This window comes from Xenopus laevis, chromosome 1S, assembly GCF_017654675.1.
Source record: "Xenopus laevis strain J_2021 chromosome 1S, Xenopus_laevis_v10.1, whole genome shotgun sequence".
NCBI classification, from domain to species: Eukaryota; Metazoa; Chordata; class Amphibia; order Anura; family Pipidae; genus Xenopus; species Xenopus laevis.
The window spans coordinates 136,254,151-136,278,683 of record NC_054372.1 but is presented as its reverse complement, the minus strand read 5'-3'; the positions used below and the strand labels follow the sequence as shown (position 1 = coordinate 136,278,683).

The window sequence follows — 24,533 nt, the reverse complement described above, 5'->3', positions numbered from 1 at the left end:
TTACATATGACTTACAAAAGCTAATTTTGTAAGCAATAATTACACCACTTACAATGGCTAGAGGGAGTTCTGACAATTGACTATGCAATACCTGTCTTACTGCATGAACATAACAAGATCTGTGTCTCCAAAGATGCCCCAGTGTCTCCCCATCTTCTGTTCTGCTGATTCACTGCACATGCTCTGCTGTCACTGAGTTTAGGGACCCACTCACAATATACAGTACACATAGAATATAATGTCACAATATAAGGCTGATTAGTAATTAATATAGATAATTACTACATGGCAGCACAGAAACCAGTGCAATTAGTATCAGAATTTAATAATCAGCCTTGTAGCATCAGCTTATATTAGAGACTAACCTCATTTTCTGCTTGTAAATTTGTGACAACCCCTAAGCTTAGCTTCTCAACAGCTGCTCAGAACCCACTGAGCATGTGAGTGTCACAGACACTTTCCAAGATGGTGACTCCCTGTGACAAGTTTGAAGTCCTGAATCATTGCTGCTACTGAGAAAAAAGGATTTAATACATTTCGATATCTTTCCTTTTCTTATATGAAGAATCAGCCAGCCCTTGCAGACGAAGAGGATGGGCAAAAAAACCCTGAGCTTTAGATTGCATTGAATCTAACCTATCGTAGCTTTGGTTTCAGAGAGAGAGCTAGAGGGCAATCATATGAGCAATCATAGTGATGATAAGGCAGGAGAATATGCTGCAGTCTTTGTAAGTAGCAGGTAGGCTGAAGGCTATCGAAGACACTAGTAGCTATGTGGCACAGGCAGATAAAACTGGAGCAAGTAAGGACTGTTGCAAACTCTGCAAAAATAAAAATAAATTCTGCTTATTCATAAAGGTATTAATCTAAGTTTATCAACATCTGGGAAAAATAGGTTGCTTTTACCATAACAGACTAACCGTGTTAACTTAAACTAAGGGGCAGATTTATCAAGGGTATTCACTAAAGCAATACCTATTGTGGAAGAAATAAAACAGCATATACACAACTACATGCACAATGTGTGAGAATAGTATGTCATGACATTTCTGGGCACGATTGCTACTGACCTCAGTGCTGACTGTAGAGTCCCTGTGCATCATCTTTTGGATTTGGATATCTAGACTGGCCCCCGAAGAACACTTTAAAAGAGCAGCTGCATGAGATTCCTTCTCTCGTTGCCTAACAATAGCCTCGCAACCCACCCATTCTGCCATCGTCTGCTCATAGCAGGCACAGATTTGATCATCTACCTGTAGGGAAATTTGAAACAAAAGAGTTCTTTATCTTACAAAATGCTACATCAGTTTTTATTACATTGTTACTACATCGGCTCTCACCATTGCAAATCCACTACAGTTATGTATGTTAGTAAAACAATTGTGATTCTTGTGTCCTAGTGTTCCTAAAGCAACAAACAACAGACATAGATGCAGAAAAAATGCCATTCACACCATAGCTTTGAATTCCAGGAAAAGCAGCTGACAAGTCCTGAGGAATTTTCATAGACTTTACTATTTTGGTAAAGCACACAAGGAATCTCACCACACCCTTTATAGTGTAAATAATGTGCAGCATCTAAGCTCCAGATCGTATTAGCTCTGTTTAGAAAACATTCATTTTAAGAATGAAGTTTTTATTCAAGTGAACAGCAGCATTTTGGATGAATTGTATTGAGGATAAGCAAGTGAGCAGAAGTTTAAAAAGGAGGAGATTGCACTAATTTAGGTGGAAGACGATTAATGAGTGAACTAGCATATTTGTAGTTTACTGACTGAGAAAAGAAAATATTCCTGCAAATTTTTTAAGATGTAGTTGGCAAGATTTTGTGAAGGATTGGGATGTAGAAATAAAGGAGAGTGTGGAATAAAATGTGACTTAATAGTGCCGGTTTTGAAATTCTATATTTTTTCCACTAATCTCTCAAAATTCATGGTTTTTTTATATTTATAAAAGTTTAAGACTTAATAAGGGGGTAATATATTAAAGTGGTTTTTTTTTCTGGTCTGACTTTTTAAGGGGAAAACACAATTTTTTAGTACAAAACAAACTTTGAATTTTTCATGATTTATTAAACCTAGATGGCGTTAAAAGTCAGAATAAAAAAGTACTTCATCTCTGACATGCCGAGTTCATTTAGAAGTCAATTCTATATCTTGTTAACATTTGGAAGATATCCTGATCTGTGCTGGGTTTCATTCAGTAATCCAAAGATTTTGTTGTTTTCAGGCGATAATCCAAAAAATTTGCAGTTTTCGGGCATCAAATCCTGAAGAATTCATAAGATTCGGATTTCTTAAATGATTTTATCGAGTCTTTTACCGCACAAGACATTTTCATGAAAATTTATTGATAAATGGGGGGGGGGGGAGGTCCAAGAAGATTTCGTGTTTTTAGAAAATATTTCGGATTTTGATGTGTATTCATACCAATGCCAGCCAACAAGAAAGTGCGTCCAAGGCACGCTGCCAATCATTTTCCCAAATCGAGCATTCAAGAGATTGATGAATGACAGGGATAGTGACAAATGCCTCCCAGGATGCAATGTAAAACAGGTAGTTAGATAAACACAGCTTCAGGTAATTATAAGTAGGCCTGGTAAAAATGAGCAAACATGGTTCTTGTTGGTTTGTTTGATTCTGGTCTTTCCATAAATCATCTTAAAATGCAACATGGCACCCCACAACTTGTGGTTTGCTTTACCTTTCTAAATACCTATTATCCTACATGAACAGTCTCTGTAATTTTGACTACATTTATCACATGGCTCTTGACATGGATTTTGGCCTCAGAAACCTTGCATGAGTGGATATGCTCTTATTGTGTATATGGTTGTAATGTTTTGTGTAATACGTGGGTATAATTTTATTAATGTGAAATCCTACTGTTTATAATTTATAAAAAACATAAAAATTAATAAAAAAAAAGGTTTAATATAAATCATAATATATTTGTAACAGGAATTGTATGCCTTATTTTTCATTCTCATCAGCCCCTGCACCAGTAAAGCTCAGGTATGGACTGGCAATCTGTGGGTTCTATAAAATGTCAGAATGGCTGCTATTTGATGCTATAAACTATAAACACTATAAGTGGGCTGGTGGGGCAGGTTTTTTGAGACATCTTTATTTGAAATGGCAGGGCCTACTTCATATCTCTGTCCAGGCCTGATGAAGCCTAAAAACTAAAGTCCCATACACACACTGTGGTCAAGTTCATGAAAAGCCAATTAACCTGCCTTTTTGTTTTAAAAGTGTGATAGAAAACAAGTGCAACTGGAGGAAACCCACTCAAGCACAGATCTCTGGTGTGCTGCCCACCCTTTCATAAAATATCCTGTATCCTAAACCTTATATCTGGAAAGCACAATACTAACCTCTCTTCTCTCTTCTTCTGTCATGCCAAATTGATAGTGTCCAAGAAGAAAAGGCCAAACGTCTCTCCTGATCTCATGTTGAATACCCCCATAGTAAATCATACGTAAAAGCTCCTGCTCTTCATAGTTCTTAAGAAGCAAAATAAAATAGTGCTTTTAGTGGATGACAATTGGTTTCGCCAATACCATTTTGCACACTTTTCTGGATGCCCATTCAGCTTGAATTATACATAATTGTATGTCACCTCCAAAATCGTATATCTAATTATTATATATAAGCTATTTAAGGGGAAAATGGAGATATGCAAATTATTGCTGCACACCAGTATGCATTATTATAGGCACAAAATGCCAAATGACAAAGACAGCATTCCCCAAAATCCCACTCTAATTGCACAAAGGCTGTTTCTCTTATTCACTGTTTTGCCAGAGATGGGCCAGCCCCGCAGTTTAGGAATCTATGCACAAGGTAAAAGGGAGATGTAAGAGGAAAAGAAAGAAAGAAAGTCACACTAGCGATAAGTGTGAAATATTAGCAGGAAGAAATATTATCACGGGTAACTGTGGAAAAAACTATAATAGATAAAGCAGAGACAACATTTTAAGTCACGCTACATGCAGCTGCAAGTCAATCTTCTCTAAAGAAAAGATAAAGAGTTAACTGTACAGGTATGGGATCTGTTATCCAGAAACCCATTTCCAGAAAGCTCCTGATCACATCTCCCACAGACCCCATTTTAATGAGATAATTCATTTTTTTAAATGATTTCCTTTTTATGTGCAATAATGAAACAGTTCCTTTAGATACCTACTGACCAACTAAGATATAATTAATCCTTAGTGGTGGCAAAACAATAGTATTGGGCTAAATTAATGTTTACATTATTTTTTAGTAGACTTAAGGCATAGAGATCCAAATGACAGAAAGACCCCTTATTTAGAAATACCCAGGTCCTGAGCATTCTGGATAACAGGTCCCATACCTGTACTATGGATTATATACTGGAACACAAGCAGAGTTTGGCTTTGTATTTGCTATATACTATTAACACTTCAGTGCTTGTCCAGTAGCACCATATCATTAAGCAACCAGTAGAGCTTTCGGCATATCAGTAGTGACATAGTGGAATGCTTTCTAGGGACCCATGCAGCTCTCACACAAATAAGCAGTGTTGGACTCACACTGAAAACTCCTGAGGGTACCAGTGTGGTATAAAAGGAGAAATAACAGGCTACATATTCAAATCTGCCAGGCTATAAATAAATATGGTAAGCAGCCTGCATATGTCTAACAAAAGTGTGAATGCAAAGGGTAGAATGCAATTCATATCATTGCCCCTTAAATATTTAAAAGGTTTTTAGTATGTAAAAAGTTGTTGCAGGCCAATATTTATAACACACAAGAAAAAGTTGTAATTATGTTGGAGTGTCTAAGGCTGTAAGCTCCCTTCCCTTTTAATACAACATTGTTGAAATGCCAGACTGTTATGCAGGTACTTACAAGAAATCCAATAAAAAACTTGCACATGAACCTTGAACTTTGAATATACAGTCTTAGCTATATTATGTGTGTGTATGTGTATGTGCGTCACATTGTAACCACAGCAAAGAAAAGAGCATATTTTGTAAATAAATTGATTTAAAAATAGTGTAGTTCATACACTGCCTTTGTGAATCATTTATTATATAAATAATTCAGTTTGCTCATGATTGTGCCCAACCACGGAACAAATAACAAAGTACTAATGCATATGGTCTGGGGGTAGGAGTCCATTACCTGCTGCCAGATTCTAAATACTTTGCACCAATTGAGGAATTCAGAGTACACAAAAAAGTGTAAGAACATAATTGTTTGTATTTAAAATGTCTGTCCTGTGTCTCTTTAGTGTCCTCAGAGAGTTAGCATATAAAAATGTTGCCAAGCCATTAAAAATACAGAAGCTCAAATACACCCCCATAATCTATAAGGAAATTTATGTTTTGTGGGTACCCTAGTAAGAAGTTGTTTTCTGACAGTACTGTTTATCAGGATGTCTTTAAGAGGAATAATTTCTCATGATGTTATTACCTATTCTCTTGGTAACATTTTGGGCCTGCTGTGTGTTATTTAATAACATATTCAAAGAAACTCATCATAACTATAATAAAAAAAACACAATTTCCTACCTTACTATCTTCTAAATATTTTTGCCAGATTGCCACCGTCAACCCAAAGCTAGCATCAACAGGTACGTCGGAATACACAATCTTATGATTAAATAGAGCCGATAAGTGCGTTCTCACAGTAGAAAGGTGTCTGCAGTAGGCAAGCCCTGTTGCAGATGAAAAAGGTAAACTTGGTAAATTTTAGATCCTTTTTCTTTTTTGACATGCACTTCAAACGGGGACAAAATTATGAATATGCAACCTGCCATCTTAAAAGATTAGTGTAACTGGTTAATATTGCTTCTTGGTATACTGTAGATTTTAATTAACTTCCCATACAAAGGCCCACTTACAGATATGGTCAGATAAGGAAGCATTGCATTAAGCCTTTATTTAAAAAAGTCCTTCCTTCTTCCATGAAGGGTCCCTGGAAATCTACATTTTTACATTATATTACCTCCAATGTCAAATGCAAAATGTGAAGTGGTTATAAGGGGTCTAAAACACTACAATTCTACAATATACATAGACTCTACACTATTTGTTAACTCACAACTTCAATCAATATGAGCAACTTACTTAGAAGAATAAGAAGCATATTTCCACCTAAAAGTGTAGCACCTAATAAAAGATAAGGTTGTGTAAAGTACATTCCTTTATCAAGGAACAAACCAGTTCTCACAGAAACCAGTGCAAAACTAAGTAATTTTACATCCACATGAAACATTTAAAGGGTTTCAAAGATATACATTAATTGCAATTGAGTAATTGCTATACATTGCATTATCTGTATTTTCTGCACCTATAGGAGAATTGATTTCTGCCACGTTGTTTCAAGAGGTAGAACCTGACAACAGAAATGGCTAAAACAAATATAAACTGCAATTGCATTAAAAAATATATTTAAAGAATTAAAATGATGAATGTATATTGAAATTACAATTTCTAACAGTTATTTGTTGGAGATCCCCCCAAAAATAATCAAACAATAGCAGTTACAACAGATGGTAAAGCACTAAATACAAGATCAAATTAAAAAGTTAAAATCTAAAGCATGTAGAATATGAATAAAAGGTATTAGGACTTACATCCATAAAATGCCCGAGAAACAATCTGGTACTTCATATTGTCGCAAAGCATCTTAAGTGGAGCTCTAAATAAATTAAGAAGTTAAGAATAAGTAAGTTGCATTCCTGTAGACACACAACAAAATGTGTGCCTTTACACAGTCCTGAATTAAAGGGTTCTTCAACTGTTTTAAAGGAACAGTTCAGTGTAAAAATAAAAACTGGATAAATAGATAGTCTGTGCAAAATAAAAAATGTTTCAAATATAGTTAGTTAGCCAAAAATATAATGTATAAAGGCTGGAGTGACTGGATGTCTCATATAATAGCCAGAATCCAACTTCCTTCTTTTCAGCTCTTTAACTCTGAGTTAATCAGTGACTTGAAGGGGGTCACATGGTACATTTCTGTTCAGTGAGTTTGTAATTGATCCTCAGCATTCAGCTCAGATTCAAAAGCAACAGATATGACCCATGTGGCTCCCCTCAAGTCACTGATTGGTTACTGCTTGGAAACCAAGAGAGCTGAAAAGCAGGAAGTAATGTTCTGTTATCCAGTCACTCCAGCCTTTATACATTTTGGAAACATTTTTTATTTTGCACAACCTATCCATTTACCAAGTTTTTATTTTTATACAGAACAATTCCTTTAAAGACTAGAATATGAATAGGAGAGAGTCTGAATAGAAAGGTAAGTAATAAAAAGTAGCAATAGCAATAACATTGTAGCCTCACAGAGCAAAAGATTGTGGCTGCTGTGACCCAGTTGAAAGTTGGAAAGAGTCAGAAGAAGAAGGCAAATTATTAAAAACTATAAGAAAATGAATCAGGAAATCTATAACATACTAAAAGTTAACTTAAATGAGTAAATTATGTTTTGAGCTTGTGTACCAGCCCAAAGCAACCATAGCCCTTTAGCAGGGAAGATCTGTGTCTTCAAAAATGTCCCAGTAGCTCCCCTTTTCTGCTGATTCACTATATATGCTCGGTGCTGCTGTCATTTACTAAGCTTAGGGACACACTCACAATATGCTGTATATGTATATGTATATATATATATATATATATATATATATATATATATATATATATATATATATATATATATATATATATATATGTCACAATATAAGGCTGATTAGTAATTAATACAGATATTTACTACATGGCAGCATAGAAACCAGTGCAACTAGTATCAGTATTTAATACTCAACCTTGTAGTATCAGCTTATATTTTGTATATTTTGTCACATGACCTATTGAACTTGTGTATTATAAAAATACAATACCCCCCTAATGGAAAATAGTGAGTAAATTAGAAGCCACTTCAGAGTTCCATGACTTATATAAAAGCCTTACATGGTCATTGGACTCTTGTGTGTTCTTGCATGTCTATCTGCAATATCTGTAAATTACCCCTACAGAGTTCAAAGACGGACATGAAAACATCATTATCTGTCTGAGTGCCAGGGTGATCTTACTCAGATTTTTTGTAAGGAAGAAAAACAATGTACCTTACCTCTCATGATTACAGCCATTGGAGGGTCCTCCATTCAAAGATCCACTCTGTAAACAGGATGAGCAGGAGGATTTTCGTGTGCTAGGTTGCCACATAGAAGGCAGCCCCTCTCCCTGGGGATCTATAAGTTCCTGAGCTACTGTCAAAAGAGAAAAATAATACAGTTGTACATTTTGCCCAGAGTTATCTTTTCATACCTTAATATTTTTTTAATCAAAAACTCTATTAGCAATAAGTGAAGCAGTAACATACATGTGGAGGCTTAAGGTCAGAGGTTGTAAAGGTTTTTGAAACCATGACTAAACTCACAAACTCTAAAACCACGACTGCCACTGAAGCTATTAAAAGTTCTGATAAAAAAAGTACAAAAGAAAAAAAGAGCAGAACGATCTCAAAAAAATATGAATACCTTGAAAACCTCTAAAAATGTTTTTCAGACAAATCGTGGCAAAAAAATCTGAAAAACTCTAAAATTCTGATTCTGTTTAAAAATGGCCCAATGGAATCAGCGCTCCTCCTAATCTTCTACAGCAGCTCAATAACTTTTACTTGGCGAAGTTTGGCAGTAAAGGCTTTCGTGTTAAATTTTGAAGTTTTAGAGCTTTTTGGAAATATAGGATAACCAAAATTTTTTTGTGATTTGTGGTAATAGTAGTATTTACTAATGATTAATAAAGATGACATTTTATTATAAACCCTTTAACCACCAAAGTTGATTCAGGAATTTAACGTTATAGTTGCTGACGAATTGTTTTGTTGTTTCTCTGAAGGTATTATCAGGGGGCACTTAGAATAGAACATAGAAGGCATCAGGGAATACATAGAATAGAACATAGAAGGCATGCAATTTTACAGATAAATAGATTCTATGCATATTGCACACTAAAGTAACTCTAGGCTAGTTCATTTGGGTGGCAACAGTATTATAAGACTCTAGAGTCTGGCACTTTACACCATGTTACACTAGCATACAGGACCACCATAAGTTAAAATACTGTATTATATACGTAATGTAAATACTGTACATATTGTGTTCTCTGACCCTTGGGGACTGATTTATAAATGCTGAAGCTTCCGTGTTCAAGCATTTGAGTACTAAAATTACGGGTGAGTTTAGGAAGTCACACGATTTTAGTACCTGAATGCTTGAGCCTGGACACTTGAGCATTAGTAAATTGAACTCTTAATCTGGCACTGGTATTTTAATACTTTTAGTTATTACTGCCATGTTCATAACATTATACCATTTTCATGCTCCCGACGGGTCCCCCCGATCGATATCAGGCCAAAAATTGGCCAGGTATCGATCAGTCAAATTAGATTTTTTTTCTGTGATCTAGGGCCTCATCAGCTAGTTAATATGGTCCTGCGACCCATCGGTGCCCATTCGCAGCATTGTAATCCAGCAGGAAGTGCACGGGCTACACTGGGTGGAGAAGGAAGCTGGGAGAGCAGCAGGAGTGTGATCTGATTCACCCATCTGTTGCTTGGAGGTCGGCCCTGCAACAATCTGCAATTGTCGAGGGACTGACGTGACAGCACCCCAGTCTCATTGCCCCAGGGGCTGTCATTCCTCCCATGTGGAGGCGGCAAAAGCCGCTGATGTAGATAGAAGAGCTCATCTGCAGAAAAACATACATGGAACTCTATACGTGTATGGCAGGCAAAGGGTTAAACATTAAATAATCCCAATAGGATTGTTTTGCCGCCAATTTTGGATTCATACAGTTTAGTCACCACTAAATACAAGTACAGTATGGGACCTGTTATCCAGAATGCAGTAGGACCTGGGGTTTTCCGGATAACGGATCTTTCCGTAATTTGGATCTCCATATCTTAAATATACTAGAAAATGATGTAAATGTTAAATAAACTCAATAGGCTGGGTTTGGCTCTAATAAAGATTAATTCTATCTTAGTTTGGATCAAGTTGGATCTTTTTTTATTACAGAGAAAGAGGATATAATTTTTTGGATTATTTGTATAAAATATATAAAATGCCTATGGGACACTGTCTTTCTGTAATCTGGATAATGGGTTTCCGGATAACAGATCCTATACCTGTACTCTTTTATTATTTCATATTATTTATTAATATTTCATATAATCTATTTATTATAACAGATTAATTATTCCCTTCATTTGGAGCTTTCTGTATAATGGGTTTCTAGGTAAGGGATCCCATACCCATACCATCTGCAGCAAAGGGGCTGTTTTAAGCAGTATTAGTTTAACTTACCAAACTCACACTGACTCCCTGGGTAAATAATTCTGAAAACATAATCTGTAGCTTCATCTTCTTCCTTATCCGATGCAGATTCTGATGAACCCTGGGGACCTCTCTTTCTCAGTTTGGGGAAGACTTTCCCCTGGAAATCACAAACAAGTATTCAGAAAATGATCTACACTTTTGCAGCTTTGGGCCAATGATGAAATCCCTTATGATCTCAAGAAAGATTGGTAGGGTAGGGTGTGGCATATATCCCAGAAGCAAAATTAGGGAAAATCATGTGTGTATATTTTTTTTATTTATATAGCACTGTATAGCACCACAATAAATAAATAGAACAAACATGGGTCAATACAAAAACTACAAATAAATAGTAAGTACAGGTAAGATTAAGTGCTATGTATTAAAGAGACAAGAAGAAGGAGATCCCTGTCCCATAGTTGGTGGGTAATTTACAGACACAAATAGGATTATATTAAGTGCTGCAGGTTACATTGGATGCCACTTCACTATGTGCCAGAACTGAGTCACAAATTATTTCTGTGCTCTGAAAGCTAGGCTGAGTTTTGAGTTTATTTTTTAAGAGACTGAGGGAAAATTCTATTCGGAGGAATGACATTCGTAATGTAAATTATTTAGGGAAAACAAGTGCTCTTGCACTTGCTTCCCCCCACCAGTGTAAATGGCCTCATTTTTCCAGATTTACAGCCAGTTTAAAAAGATCTGTGTCTATGAATGTCTGAATTTATATCTCACATATTCTAGGGCAAAAAAGAGAACATTTTAGAGGGGCAAATGCAGGCAGCACTGTATTTACTGGGGCAGCCACAGGTCTCAATCATCCAAAACAGAACACCGAGACCTGGAGCAAATCATTTAAGTTGGATATTATGCACATTTTTTGCATTTTGCACCTTGCTTTCCATGTCATAAATGAGTCATTTTCTACTTTTGACAGAATTATTTAAACCTGTTGCTTACAGTATTACATTGCCCAACCTCATTATTAAGGACAAAATCTAAAAGTTATATTATGGAGAGAAACAATGACCGAATTTAAGATTAAACATAATGACAAAGTGTTTTCATTTGCAGGACTCTCTCCTTCCATCTGAGGTTAAAAAGACCTCAGGAGACAGTTGCAGATTAGCACTACAAGATCTTTACCTTCCCTCTTTGAGACCACAGAGGAGGATCCAGCTGTCCGTGAGGAAGAAGTCCATTCTCCAAACATGAAAGAAACTGCAGCAAGTGTCCACCCCGGGGAAACCTAAGTGGTGGCCTCTGTATACCATCCTGACTCACCAGGACCACTGTCCCTCCACTGTCTACTATAGAAGATTGTTATAGATTAGTGAATAGAGCATGCAGAAAAAAATCACAGCTTAACTAACACTGGTAGAAAAGTTGTTTATCGGGTACAAAAAATACATAATAAGTACCGTTTTGCTATACATGCATTGCACAAAACAGAGTACGTAAAATCTAAATGAAAACTGTAATTCTCATAAGTAAAAAATCTAAGTCCAAAATAAATGATCAGACACAAATAACAAAAAGGGGTTGGTGAGCAACAAGATGTGGGCACGTTGAGTGTGAAAGCCTAACATAACTGGGACTATCCAATTTATATGATGAATATCATTGCATAAATTGTTGACTTTATAAAATATGTCATTTTAATAATTAGTTTATATTTTTGAAGCAATTTTTGTACTAGGAGAACTTATTAAAATATGTCTGAACTTCAGACATATAGATATATTCACACAAACAGCTTGTTTCAGCAATAAATAAAACATTATGCAAGCATTAGGAGCAATACAGACACATACTGTGCTAGTTCACTCAACAAACACAGACTTTATGATAGTTTCCTGTGATTGCTGTCCATTCTGACTGTAAGGGCAAGCATTAACAGATCCTCTCATGCAAAGTGAAATTACATCTCATACGTTTGCTCTATTAGATCTGTTATTTCACGCAGAATAATGGTAGTTACACACTGAAGCTGAAATTATGTTATATTGGGAAATTCAACGTTTAGCTGCCACTGCCATCCCACAGAAGAATCTTCTAAACATTTCCCTAAATTTTACCCATACCCATAGTTAATTCCGGTCTGGTAAGAGTATTTGAATACCACTGCTACATGGCTTCTAAACAAGATACATACTGGGGGACAGCACAGGCAATGCCATATAAATATCTAAAGTATAGGTATGTGTTGCTATATCTGTGGTTTAAAAAAAACAAAAGATGTGATGTAATTATTTAGAAAAATATCTTTATTGTGTCAATTGGTACCCCAGCAACTAAGTGCAGTAATATATAGTTCTCCAAATCTAAAAAGTTAGAAATACTAATTTAATTATATTGGTTTATATGCAATTATGAAGAGACAATGCTTTCAGTAAATCTAGAAACTAGATAGAATATAGAAAAATAAAGAAACTTGTCTATGTGAACATATGATGACTCGTTTTTAACCACATGAATGCTGGGGAGAAACACACTAATGCTGGTAATGACACACAACTCTTTTTTAATGGTGAACGCATTTGATTATTTTTTACCTTGTTGGTGACAGTGTAAATACACAATTTCCTCCAGACGTATTGTCATTGCAAAGTCCCAGTAGACACTTAAAAAATGCAGATTGTAATTAAAGGAAGCATAGGGAAACATATTTAAGGCATTTAAACTTTAATCACACCATGAATATTGCTTTGCATAATAACTGTTTCCTACAACCATAAATAAATGTGTTTGCTGAGAAGCTGCCAAAAGTAGCTGGTTGTATAAAAAAACTGTGTGAATCATGAGAAATAAAGGAAGGAAATGGTAAAACTTGGATTGCAATTTTATATTATAAATTATATTTTGATATTTTTGCTATGTGGTGTTCTCCTATCCCAATAGTGCAGCAATTAGGGAGAACTTCACAGGCAGACACATTTATTCTTACAATTACAACTATAAAAGGCCTATGAGAAATTCACAGGCAGACACATGTATTCTTAAAAAGACAACTATTAACGGGACTATGTTTTAACCCACAGCAACCAATAAAACATTTGCTTTTAAACAAGTGACCAGAAAATGCTACCTGCTGATTGGTTGCTATTGGTTACTGCACCTGGGTAAACTTAATGTGCATTACATAAATCCATTAGGGTGTGTACACCTAGGGGCAGATTTATCAAGGGTCGAATTTCGAAGTAAAAAATACTTTGAAATTCGACCATCGAATTAAAATACTTTGACTTTGAATATCGAAGTCAAAGGATTTTTCACCTAATTTGGCCATCGAACGATCAAAGTAAAATCGTTAGATCAAACGATTTTATCGTATGATCGACCGATTTTACTTCGATGTGTAAAGACTTAGAAAAATCCATTAGAAGGTCCGTATAGGCTAACATAGCACTTCAGCAGGTTTAATTTGGCAAACTATTGAAGTTGAAGTGCTTCGATTATCGAATATTCAAACTATTTTATTTCGAAACGGATTCGAAGTAAATTCTAAGTTGTAGTATCCTATTCGATGGTCGAGGTATCCAAAAAATTATTTTGAATTTCAAATTTTTTTACTTTTAAAATTCCCTCGAATTCACTTCGACCCTTGATAAATCTGCCCCCTAGACTGCAATAATGATTTCATATATTTTAAAGGTCTAGCACAGCTGTTAAGTTAAATATTTTTCATAAGTATTTGCCAGAGTTAAATTTAGAAATGAATTTTAAAAAGGGCCATGCGTCAATCATGGGAGTATTACTAAAATTTAAATAACAGTAGACAATGTTGGATATAACTTTCAGCACAAAGGAAAACTAAGGACACTTGGGGGCAGATTCACTAACTTCGAGTGAAGGATTCGAATGAAAAAAACTTCGAATTTCGAAGTATTTTTTGGGTACTTCGACCATCGAATTGGTTAAATTCGTTCGAATTCGATCGAAATCGAACGATTCGAAGTAAAAATCGTTCGACCTTTCGATAGTCGAAGTACTTTCCCTTTAAAAAAAACTTCGACCCCCTACTTCGGCAGATAAAACCTACCGAAGTCAATGTTAGCCTATGGGGAAGGTCCCCATAGGCTTGCTAAACTTTTTTTGATCGAAGGATATTCATTCGATCGTTTGATTAAAATCCTTCGAATCGTTCGATCGAACGAAAAATCCTTCGATCGTTTGATCGAACGTTTAGCGCTAAATCCTTCGACTTCGATATTCGAAGTCGAAGGATTTCAATTCGAGGGTCGAATTTCGAAGTATTTTTAACTTCGAAATTCGACCCTTAGTGAATCTGCCCCTTGGTAAGACCCCATATGGTAAAAAATAGGTTTATGTTAGCTGGTAGGGTGGTTCTTGGATTGCGCAATATTTGTTCTGAAAAACACGTTTGATTTTTGTATGGCATGCAAGACAATATACTTGGTAGGTCAAGAAATACATGTTGTACACAACAGTATAATCATATATGACCACGTTGCTTTTCTTTCTATCAGAATAATACAATTTCAATTGTGGCAACATCTGCAAAATCATTGCAGTGGACATAGTTTGCATAATTATTTCACATTACAGTTCTTAGTAACTATTAAAAAAGAAAGAAGGTTAATTTATCAATCCATACCATTTTTTTCTTTATGGATTATTAATAATTACCAAAAAAATTGTCAATTATCTTATCCATTTCTCTCAAGTAAAGCAAAAAAGCAAATTTTGTTGACAGAACGTACACTATTGTGGCTGTAAGAAAAAATGAATTGCTGTTTCCTATTACTACGGTTAGCCAAATATTAAATGAAAGGCCAGCAATGAATTATAGGACAAAGAAAATCAGTTAAACCGGGAGAGTATACTTTGTGACCATACTTAAATCATACCCTGTGTATACAAATGAGATGCGCATGAAGCTAAACATATAATGGGTATTGATTTTATACCAGAATTTTGATATGCCTGAAGTTCCCAGTAAAGCTTACTACATCCCTTTTGTACCTTAATGTTTTATAATGCCTTTAAATAAGTTAAGGGTGGAGGTAGAGATTTTTTTTCTTATGCCCATTGCTTTTCGCATACTTCTATTTTTATTATATGTTCTTGTAAACTTGCAAACTTCTGTCATTTTGCAAATAGTAACTAAGTAGCAGACTTTTTTGTGGACTGGACAGTGCATACAATTTATATCAGTTATGTAAATAAGTAGTCTTTGCCTGTATTCTTTTGTACCATACAATTTTACCATATTACTTATGTTGTTTAGATAAAAGTATAAGGACTTGGACAACCATTCATTTATTTTATACAGTATAGTTACCTTTTTTCATAATCTAAATCGCCAACTGATCCGTTCATGAGTTGATTTGGTGTCCATTTCAAAGTGATTGTATCTGCGGCCTGGTGAAGAGATAAATATCCTGGAATTGCTTCCATGTCATCCCTCTGAACATAGAAATAATAATATAATTGTGATAATATTAAACATATCATACATTGTATGGTGTATGTAATTTTGGTTACATAAGCAACTGGTAATCTATTTAAAAGAAAATCCTCCCTCTGGAAAGCAAATATTTGAACTTCTGTCAACCAAAACATCATGCTTAGCTTGCTACTAATCCATTTTGCATTGAGTTATATCCTAATCAGTCAGAAGTTACAACGAACATATTAAACATGGGAAAGTAATTTTTAGATTCGATTTTAGATTAGAAAAGTAAAGCTTTTTTATGGATACCGCTTTTTGTTCTCTAAATTGTATTTTTTGAGTGTGCAAACCTACAGAAATATTGAATCACTTTATGTTACCTAATGTAGGGGTAACTTATGGTTTTTGCACCTCTTATGCTATTATCCAGAACATTTACAAATTGGTGTGCCCTCCATCTACTATTAACTCTATTTTTTAGATTACCCAGAATCACTGTGGAAAGAATGAAGTATATGATTTCTCTAAGATAAGGATCTTCTGAGTTAGCATAGGCTGGTTCCAACCACAGATAAAACAAAAACAAATATGTATATGAACATGACAATTATCACATATTTAAATTTTATTGTGTGCTAGTCTTACTTAAAATAAACTACAGAGTAATGATTTCTCCAATAATGACATGCACTACAATAAAGTAGATGTAATTCTAAGGCTGGGCAAGTAATGAAGCTATTAGGCCTTGGAATACAAATTAAAACTGGCACCCTGAGACAAGTAAAGTTGGGAGTTTCCCTGCATGTTTGTTTATGTCACACACAGTATTGTTTTGGGGGCAAGGCCTTTTGGCAGAAATATGTAAATAAACTTGCTTCCTGCTGCACTTGCCTCAGGGTGGCAGTTTTCTTGTGTATTCTAGTAGAAGTGATGACCTTTCTGACCCAGCATAAGGCTATAACCTTCTTGTGAGGATGGGGGCATGAAGAACAGTTTGACTGTACTGCAATCAGACACTGCCTAATCTAAGACTGGTGGCTCGCTAGAACATTTTTGGATTAAAAAGGTTCCTTATTTAAGTGAATGGGAGATGTAAGAACAGTTTACAATTCCAGTGCTGAAACTGCCCCCAGTTAATAAGATATGGATGAAAAAACCATTTGAAGGAATATTCAAACAAAATGAGGACTCCCACATAGAAGGTAATAGCCTAGATGTTAGTCCAACAGGTCATGTGCTGGTAGTGAACCACTGGTAGTGGCAGAATTGAGGTTGTTGGTAAGGAAAATAATCATTCACACTGATTTATTGTCATCAATGTCATTTCCCACCTCTTCCTCAACATCAGGGGGCAGATTTACTAAACTCAAGTGAAGAATTAAAATGAAAAAAAAAAAAATCGAATTTCGAAGTATTTTTTTGGGTACTTCGACCATCGAATGGGTTAAATTCGATCGAATGATTCGAACGATTCGAAGTAAAAATCGTTCGACTATTTGATAGTCGAAGTACTGTCTCTTTAAAAAATACTTTGCCTTCTTACTTCGCCACTTTAAACATACCGAGCTGCAATGTTAGCCTATGGGGACCTTCCCCAGCACTTTTCGAAGCTTTTTTTGAAAAATCCGTAGATCAATCGCTTAAAATTGTTTGAATCGTTCGATCAAAGCATTTGCGCTAAATCCTTCGCATTTGATATGCGAATTCGAAGGATTTTACTTTGAGGGTCGAATCCGAGGGTTTATTAACCCTCGAAATTCGACCCTTGATAAATCTGCCCTCAAGTGTAACAAATATTACACTGCTCTAATAATGGCAGATTTTAGAAGATTTAAGACTTGACCCATCCATTTTTTAAAATTCATTAAAAAGTGCCCAAGTGCACTGCCTCTAAAACCCTGGGATCATTTCAAAAACTCAAACTTAATGCTTACATTTTTTCAAAAGGACAATCATCAGTAAAGGTCTTCTGGAGCAAAAGTATTTTTTTAACAAATCTGTCACTTCTGAATCTCATTCATTTTAAAAGCAAAATATGAAGTCTTTTATTTGAAGTCATTTAACTTCTGTGATACATTTTCTACCGTTTTCCTCAGCACCATTTTAAAGAAGTATGGTCACCTTTACAAACTACCTGGGGTAGGTTTCGATATTTGGAAAGTTTTCATAACTTTCCTTGTTGATGCTGAAAAACAGAGCTTCAAAAATGTCCTACATATCTTGGCTCTATCTATATTATCTTCATCCAATATGGGATTTGTTCCCGAGTCAACAGTAAAATAAAACTTATAATGTGGTCCTGCCCACGACTATCTGAATTTTGGAAGGCTATTGGGGATCTGGTAACGAAACTCTTTTTCTATGCAATTCCAATACAAGCCTCTAATGCAATACTGGGTCTTCCACATATAGGTGTCTCCCCCCCGGACTAGAAACTTCTAAATTTTATATACACTGCTGCCAGATTGTCTATTACTTCCAATTGGAAGTCTTCTCGTGTTCCAACCATAGGCGAGACAATCTCACGTATCCGTGATATGAAATTAATGGAAGAAATGACAGCCAAACATCACGGATCCTTACCTAAGCACGACAAGGTTTGGTCGAAATGGGCCTATTATGTGTCTCAAGCACTTGTGCAGGACGGGGGGGAGTTGCGTGTATGATTAAGACTATGATTGTTTGTTGCCTTGTTGTCTCCCGCATGTAGCCCTCTGGTCGACCAATACTTTCTACCATTTTTGTAACTCTGTATATTCCCTCTGACATCCATGTACACACCCTCTTCCCTTCTGTTTATTTTATCAGCAGAGAATTATGTATCAATGCCATACATGACTTGTTTTCCTGTTATGTCTGTATCTTGTGTTTTTATTATGCATGGAAACTTAAATGCTAAACCAAATAAAATTTAAGTTACAAAAAAAAAACAGTAAAATAAAACCATTCAAAACATACAACTATGAATTAAAACTTACGGGCTGAACTATGACATTGTTCTTTCCAAAAAGTAGAGTAGCTCTGGAATTTTGGTGTAATGATTCAACATAATCACGAGCTGACATTGATGGTCTGTCATCCATACTTCCACTGGAGTGCCGCTTTTGAATCTAGAGATGAATATCATTCTCTTAATTTGATAAATTAAAGAACCAAATCCCCAAAATAAATTAGCAACTAACTTTTTGTTGTTGAAAACAAAAGGAGTTAAACTGCTTTGAGCAAAATTACTAACATATCTGATACTGGGAATTCTACCAACTGCCAAATTCTGTCCTATGTTAAATTCCATACAATAATGAAAGCATAAATCTTGAAAAGTGGGCTTGATATCAGAAAAAACACTTATTCTACTAAGGTCCTAAACCTTAGCACCACATCATTGTCGGACCCTAATATGGACCTTCTGAAGATGTCTTATCTGCTGAAAATTTTCACCCATTAATATACACATGGCAGGACAATACAATTGATATTAGGAACCACAAACACAATGCTAAATGTTAATGAAGAAAAGGGATTATATTACCTATAATATATTTATAAAAAATAAAAGTATAGTGAACAAGTTCCATTGCAAAATAAAGGCATGGGAGGGCTATGACGTGGTGAAAAGCGATTGGCTGCACTGGCAGCTCTTCAAAAAACCAAACTGTCCGGATCAAAATCGGACAGGCGGCAACCCTAACATCACATCATCTCAGAGATTCCACTGCTGTGAACAGACTGATTTTCAGTGCACTAGCTCCTGCTCTGACAGGTGTGATGCAGCCAAATGTTAAAATATTTAAAGTTAAAACACAACAGTTTGTTCCAGAATTGTATAAATCTAGTTGACTATGATATGAGGTAAAACAGAAAATGACAGTATAACTTTAATTACATCATTCTTTTGTTGGAAATATTATTGTAAAGGTATCTGAACTAGATTCTCACTTACACACAGGGCAGGCCTCTTAGTGGGAGAGTCTTGCCGACAGTGAGAACTATGGATGCGGTGTCTCTGAACCAGCTCATCTGCAGATGGGTCTGTCCAAAAGTGGTCTGCAGTTTTCATTTTTGTGTATTCCAGAGCACATGGTCCAACTGTTGGAAAAACCAGAAACCACAGCTCATGCATGCTATGTATAGGTATATAAAAAGAAACTGAAATTATTATAGTTTGTATTATTATTTGAAATCAAGGAGAAACATCCTAACTCAGTTCCAGTTTTTAACCCATAGAATTTCATGTGATCAAATGTGAGAAATGGTTTTCTGAATTGTCCATGACTTGTGTCATGTGATAACCCTTTTTCACTGAAATGAATCTGGCCCATTATGTTTAAAGAAAAGTGTATATAGGTTATAGCACATGTGCAATTCACACTTTTTAATTTTGAAAACAAACTTGAATTACTGTAGTAAATAAATGGTAACACAAGCAGAACCTGGAGAAGGTTAATGTTCTATGCTACAGAAAGGGTCCATGCAGACCAGGGGGATTACTGGGGATTTTCAGTGAAAAGATATTACTCTAGCGAAACATTGCTCTGATTTTAAAGGAACCTCTTACAAAACAGGTTTGTGCATTATTTACTCCAACTCCATTGTTATGCTCTTCCAATTAAATAATGAAACATTTTACCTAACAGAGAGGCAAGGATTGGACCGTCCACAGGATCCATAAAAAGTGCTTCTTTTTCATAATATTTGCTAAAAAAAAATATTGAAAACATGTAACTGTATGAATATTTAAAAACACAAAACACTTGATTATTAATGACATTGTGACATATTTAATGTGACATATCTAGTGATTACAGATCCCGGAGTCTACAAAAGATTTTAAAAATAATAATAGCACTGAGGCAAATCCAGGATTTAGTTTAAGATTTGGCTGAATCCCAGCACTTTTTGTGAGATTTGGATGTCAGTGAATTTTAGCCCTCAGATGCAGATTTATCCAAATTCGAATTTTTGAATTCTGGAAATTAAAAAAAATCTAATAATGATACTGAAGGTTAAGCAACATTAAGGACAGAAAAAGGAAACCCAACACTCCAAACAAGGCTTAATAAAAATGTCCTGGGGCAAGACTGAATCTAAGCAGAAGTAGGAGAAGCGGGACTAGGTAAAGCTATTGATACTGACATTTCAGAGAGTGAGCATGAGTGAGCACTGCTTGGCTCTCTAAATAATGAATCTGTGTATTTTAGTTGTATGATATATCACACCCATTCCAGATCATACCTGGCCACCAGAGAAAGGTGCTTGCAACACCCTTAACTTCCCTAATTATGAGGATCCCGGTGCACAGTGATAAAGGCTTTGGCACCTTCCTGAAGCACAAGAGAAAATTCACTAGCACAAAGAGCACAGAGTACAGCAGGGAGAACCCTTGCATGTTTCTTCAGTGGAAACCTAAATTTTACATCCCCTGATTTTAAGTTTTCCCTCAACTTACATTGTTGTTTTGTGGTCGCACCTATATATTATGCATAAAACATTTCCTGATTTTAAATTTTTCTGGATTTTGCACCATTTTTTTCTGGTCCCTTAAAAACTAAAATGGGGGTTATACTGTAGTTCCATGAGGAAGTACAATACTTGTTTATACTTGTACTTCCATGATACCATACATACACTTTTTAATATATGGCAGGAGTCCCCAACCTTTTTTGGCCTGGGCACCATTCTGGAGCACCGGCGACGTCCAATTCTGGAGTGCCGGCGTCCAATCCGGCACACCGCGTTAATTGTCCCCTAGGCTCGGTGGACCAGTTCAAGACTGGCGGTTGGGGACCCCTGATATATGGTACATATTTTTTAACAGAGCTACAGATGCTGTTTGAAAAACTGGTGTTCTCACCAGTGCCCTATATTTTTTGCTTCAAAAGGCACAGCCACTCAATATTTCTGGTCTATAATCATAAAGGATGCTTAGAAGGAAGTCTCCTAGAAGTTCGGGCTTGCGTGACATACAAAGGTTTTTTAAAATATTTTCCATATAACTTTAGATAATGTTTAAAGTCAATTAAACAAAGGACATACTTGCAGTTCTGCACCAGGTAAAGGACAATTTTATCTAACAACTTTTCAATGAGTGCAGTTCGAATCCAGAGGTATTTAATAGCTTGTGGAGACAGATTAGGGAGCTTATGTGCCTTCCGTACACTCTCCTGGACACCTTGCATCTGATTCTTCCTAAGGATGAAGAAAAATATATTTTGATGTAACAAAGTCACTGCAGATTTTTTTGTCGACGTTAACCAACACTTGGTAATTTACTAAAACGCATTTTTATTTTACCAGAAACAAACTAGACCTAACTCCCATCCACAAATTTGTCTCATTTACAAATGCCTCTAGTTTTTGAGTGAAAATCAGCATCAAACACCCCAAAACTTCCAAAATTCATGAGGGTTAAAAACTTTTTCAAATTGTTAAAGGGACAGCTGCCATTGACTTTTACATGAATTTGATGGGTTTAAGATGGAGTCTTTTTTCTGACATTTATCAGCTTCGGCGCATAATAAATCTCTAAAAATTCAAGTTTTTTAAAACTCAAATTTTTTGAGGAAAAACAATGAGTTTTAATAATAAATAATCCCCTACATACTTCAATTAACTTAATTTGGAATTTGCACATTGAACATACATTAAATAAAAAATAGAACTGCTAATCAATACAAGAGGGCTCTGTCCAGAAGAGCTTACTATCTTATATTTGTATACCCCTTTAAAACTTGCACCTATTTTACTGATTTGCTCAAAAGAAGTCTATAGCCAAACTGCATTTTTCTGTATGAAAAAAAAGATCCAAAAATGTTTAACTGAACCTTTTAATATATTTTAGAAAGTTAAGATATGTGAAACTGAAATAACTTATTTAAAAGACTGAAGATTAAAAAAAATGGAGCTCTTCCTCAAAGGGTTTTACGAAGGTATAAAAAAGTAACACACATACTTGTTTTCCAAGAGCTGTTCAAGATCTTGCACCTTCTTACAAAGTTGTTCTGCCAGAGGAAAGCTCTTTGCCACTTTCATGAACAAGGCAGCAATTTTGTTACTACGTAGGAAACCAGCAGCTCTACGTTTCAAGCCATACAGAACACATGCTTCAACTGCAGCTGTGGAAGAAAGTGTGATAAATATTAAAACCACATACTGGAGTGTATATGTATACTGTGTATAGTTACTGAAAACATTTCACATTATTTAGAGGTAAGATCCAAGTTGAACAGCATGGGAAACCATTTTTGAGCCTGGACCTACGTATAGGCTAAGAATACCTGCCTAAAGCTCTCCATAGACGCGACGATTCTTTTTGCCTAACGACCGATTTACGGGAAGTCCGACCAATCCTTCGAAATTATCGTGCGGTTAGTGGGATTCGAACGATCGTACATCTTACAATTTTTAGTCCGACATCTGTCAGGAAATTGATCGGCCAGGTCAAAAAATCTTTGTCGGTCCCAGTGCAATCTATCTATGTTTGCAGGGCCAAGCAGGCAGCTCCCCTTTGTTTTCCTGGCAAATTGGTCTTTTTAATTGACGGCCAATGCGTACAATCGTACGATCATTCCGAGAAAATCGTGGTCTCACGATGAGGATCGGATCTTTTAAAAATCTCAACATGGCCAGCTTTAGATGGAGGTTTGGTCTGTGCAAACATGGGTAAGAAGGAAGTATATAGCCCATCCAAATTCAAGAATGCCATGTTGGTGATTAGAGGCTCCAAGTATACTGGGATGTCAAAAAAAACTTTGAGTAGTTTAAAGGGCAGTTTGCATTAAAAAGTATTTATACTGTAAGGTAAATTGAAAACAATCTTTCCATTCAGATGGAAAGATATACATATATATAGATATAGATATATTTAGTTCTGGCATGCTGGAGTTGGCTGGAGGAGCCTATACATTAATCCGAGCAACCTTAAAGACCGGCCTTTGAGCCTTCTAGATGGACATGGTAAATTGTTAACATTTGACCTGAAAAGGAATATCCTATATCTGTGGAATCATCTGTCAAGATTGTTGCATCAATAACATGAGGTCAGGTTGCATTATTGTTATATATTTCCTCTATTTATACTTAATCTATTCTCTAGTATTCTATACACACGAATGCTGTGCTACATTTGTCCAAAACATACTATTAAATTCAACATCACTGTCAAATACTACACTGCCATTATTCACATAGTTAGGTGGGTCTTTACCCAGCATTTCCCTCCCTTTAATATTATTGGTTATTTACATTAGCTTAGTAACTGTTAAATACATTTACTTGATGCTAGCTAAACTAAAGTGATACTGGTCTGTAAAATAATATATCATTGTGTATTTGGCTTTTGACAACCTGAGGATTGAAGTTTATCCTACTAGCAATATATATTTGACATAAATGTATGCAGAAACAAAACAGCAAAGTCTTGTTAATACTGCAAAGAACATTAAAACACTGACATTTTTATCTATTTCTATCTATTTCTTTAACAAAAATATCACAAATGAGCAATCAACAAAAAATCTGAGCAGTTCCATATGATAAAAGACAAAATGAAAATGCATCCTGCATTCATGCAGTTTGTTACACTATTTGCTATACCTTAAACAGATGCTTACGCCCACGCCATAACACAAACACAAAATTGCACTGGGAAAACCTCTCTGTTATGAGTCATACTTAAATGTATATATATTTTTATTTGTAAATCGCTGCTCGAGGGCAAAGCACTGTACAGCAAAACAATAAATTCGTAGTAACAAACAAGGGG

At 35.5% G+C, this 24,533-nt stretch overlaps 1 protein-coding gene across 3 annotated transcripts in view; it reads right to left on the bottom strand.

The window, feature by feature from the left end:
• LOC108707084 (small G protein signaling modulator 1) overlaps positions 1-24,533 on the bottom strand; it is a 59,283-nt gene that overhangs the window by 15,887 nt on the left and 18,863 nt on the right. Inside the window, exons 4-17 of one of the 3 annotated variants that reach the window (XM_018244033.2) lie at positions 22,722-22,884; positions 21,806-21,958; positions 20,400-20,467; positions 19,713-19,858; positions 18,751-18,882; positions 15,662-15,786; positions 12,912-12,979; positions 11,503-11,666; positions 10,345-10,474; positions 8,106-8,244; positions 6,610-6,674; positions 5,543-5,688; positions 3,377-3,505; positions 1,071-1,253 (exon numbers count right to left, since the gene is read on the bottom strand). In XM_018244033.2, the coding sequence (XP_018099522.1) occupies positions 1,071-1,253; positions 3,377-3,505; positions 5,543-5,688; positions 6,610-6,674; positions 8,106-8,244; positions 10,345-10,474; positions 11,503-11,666; positions 12,912-12,979; positions 15,662-15,786; positions 18,751-18,882; positions 19,713-19,858; positions 20,400-20,467; positions 21,806-21,958; positions 22,722-22,884 (1,811 nt within the window). The remainder of the gene's footprint in view (positions 1-1,070; positions 1,254-3,376; positions 3,506-5,542; positions 5,689-6,609; positions 6,675-8,105; positions 8,245-10,344; positions 10,475-11,502; positions 11,667-12,911; positions 12,980-15,661; positions 15,787-18,750; positions 18,883-19,712; positions 19,859-20,399; positions 20,468-21,805; positions 21,959-22,721; positions 22,885-24,533) is intronic. The other 2 variants (XM_041580262.1, XM_018244034.2) reach the window with 2 other exon arrangements.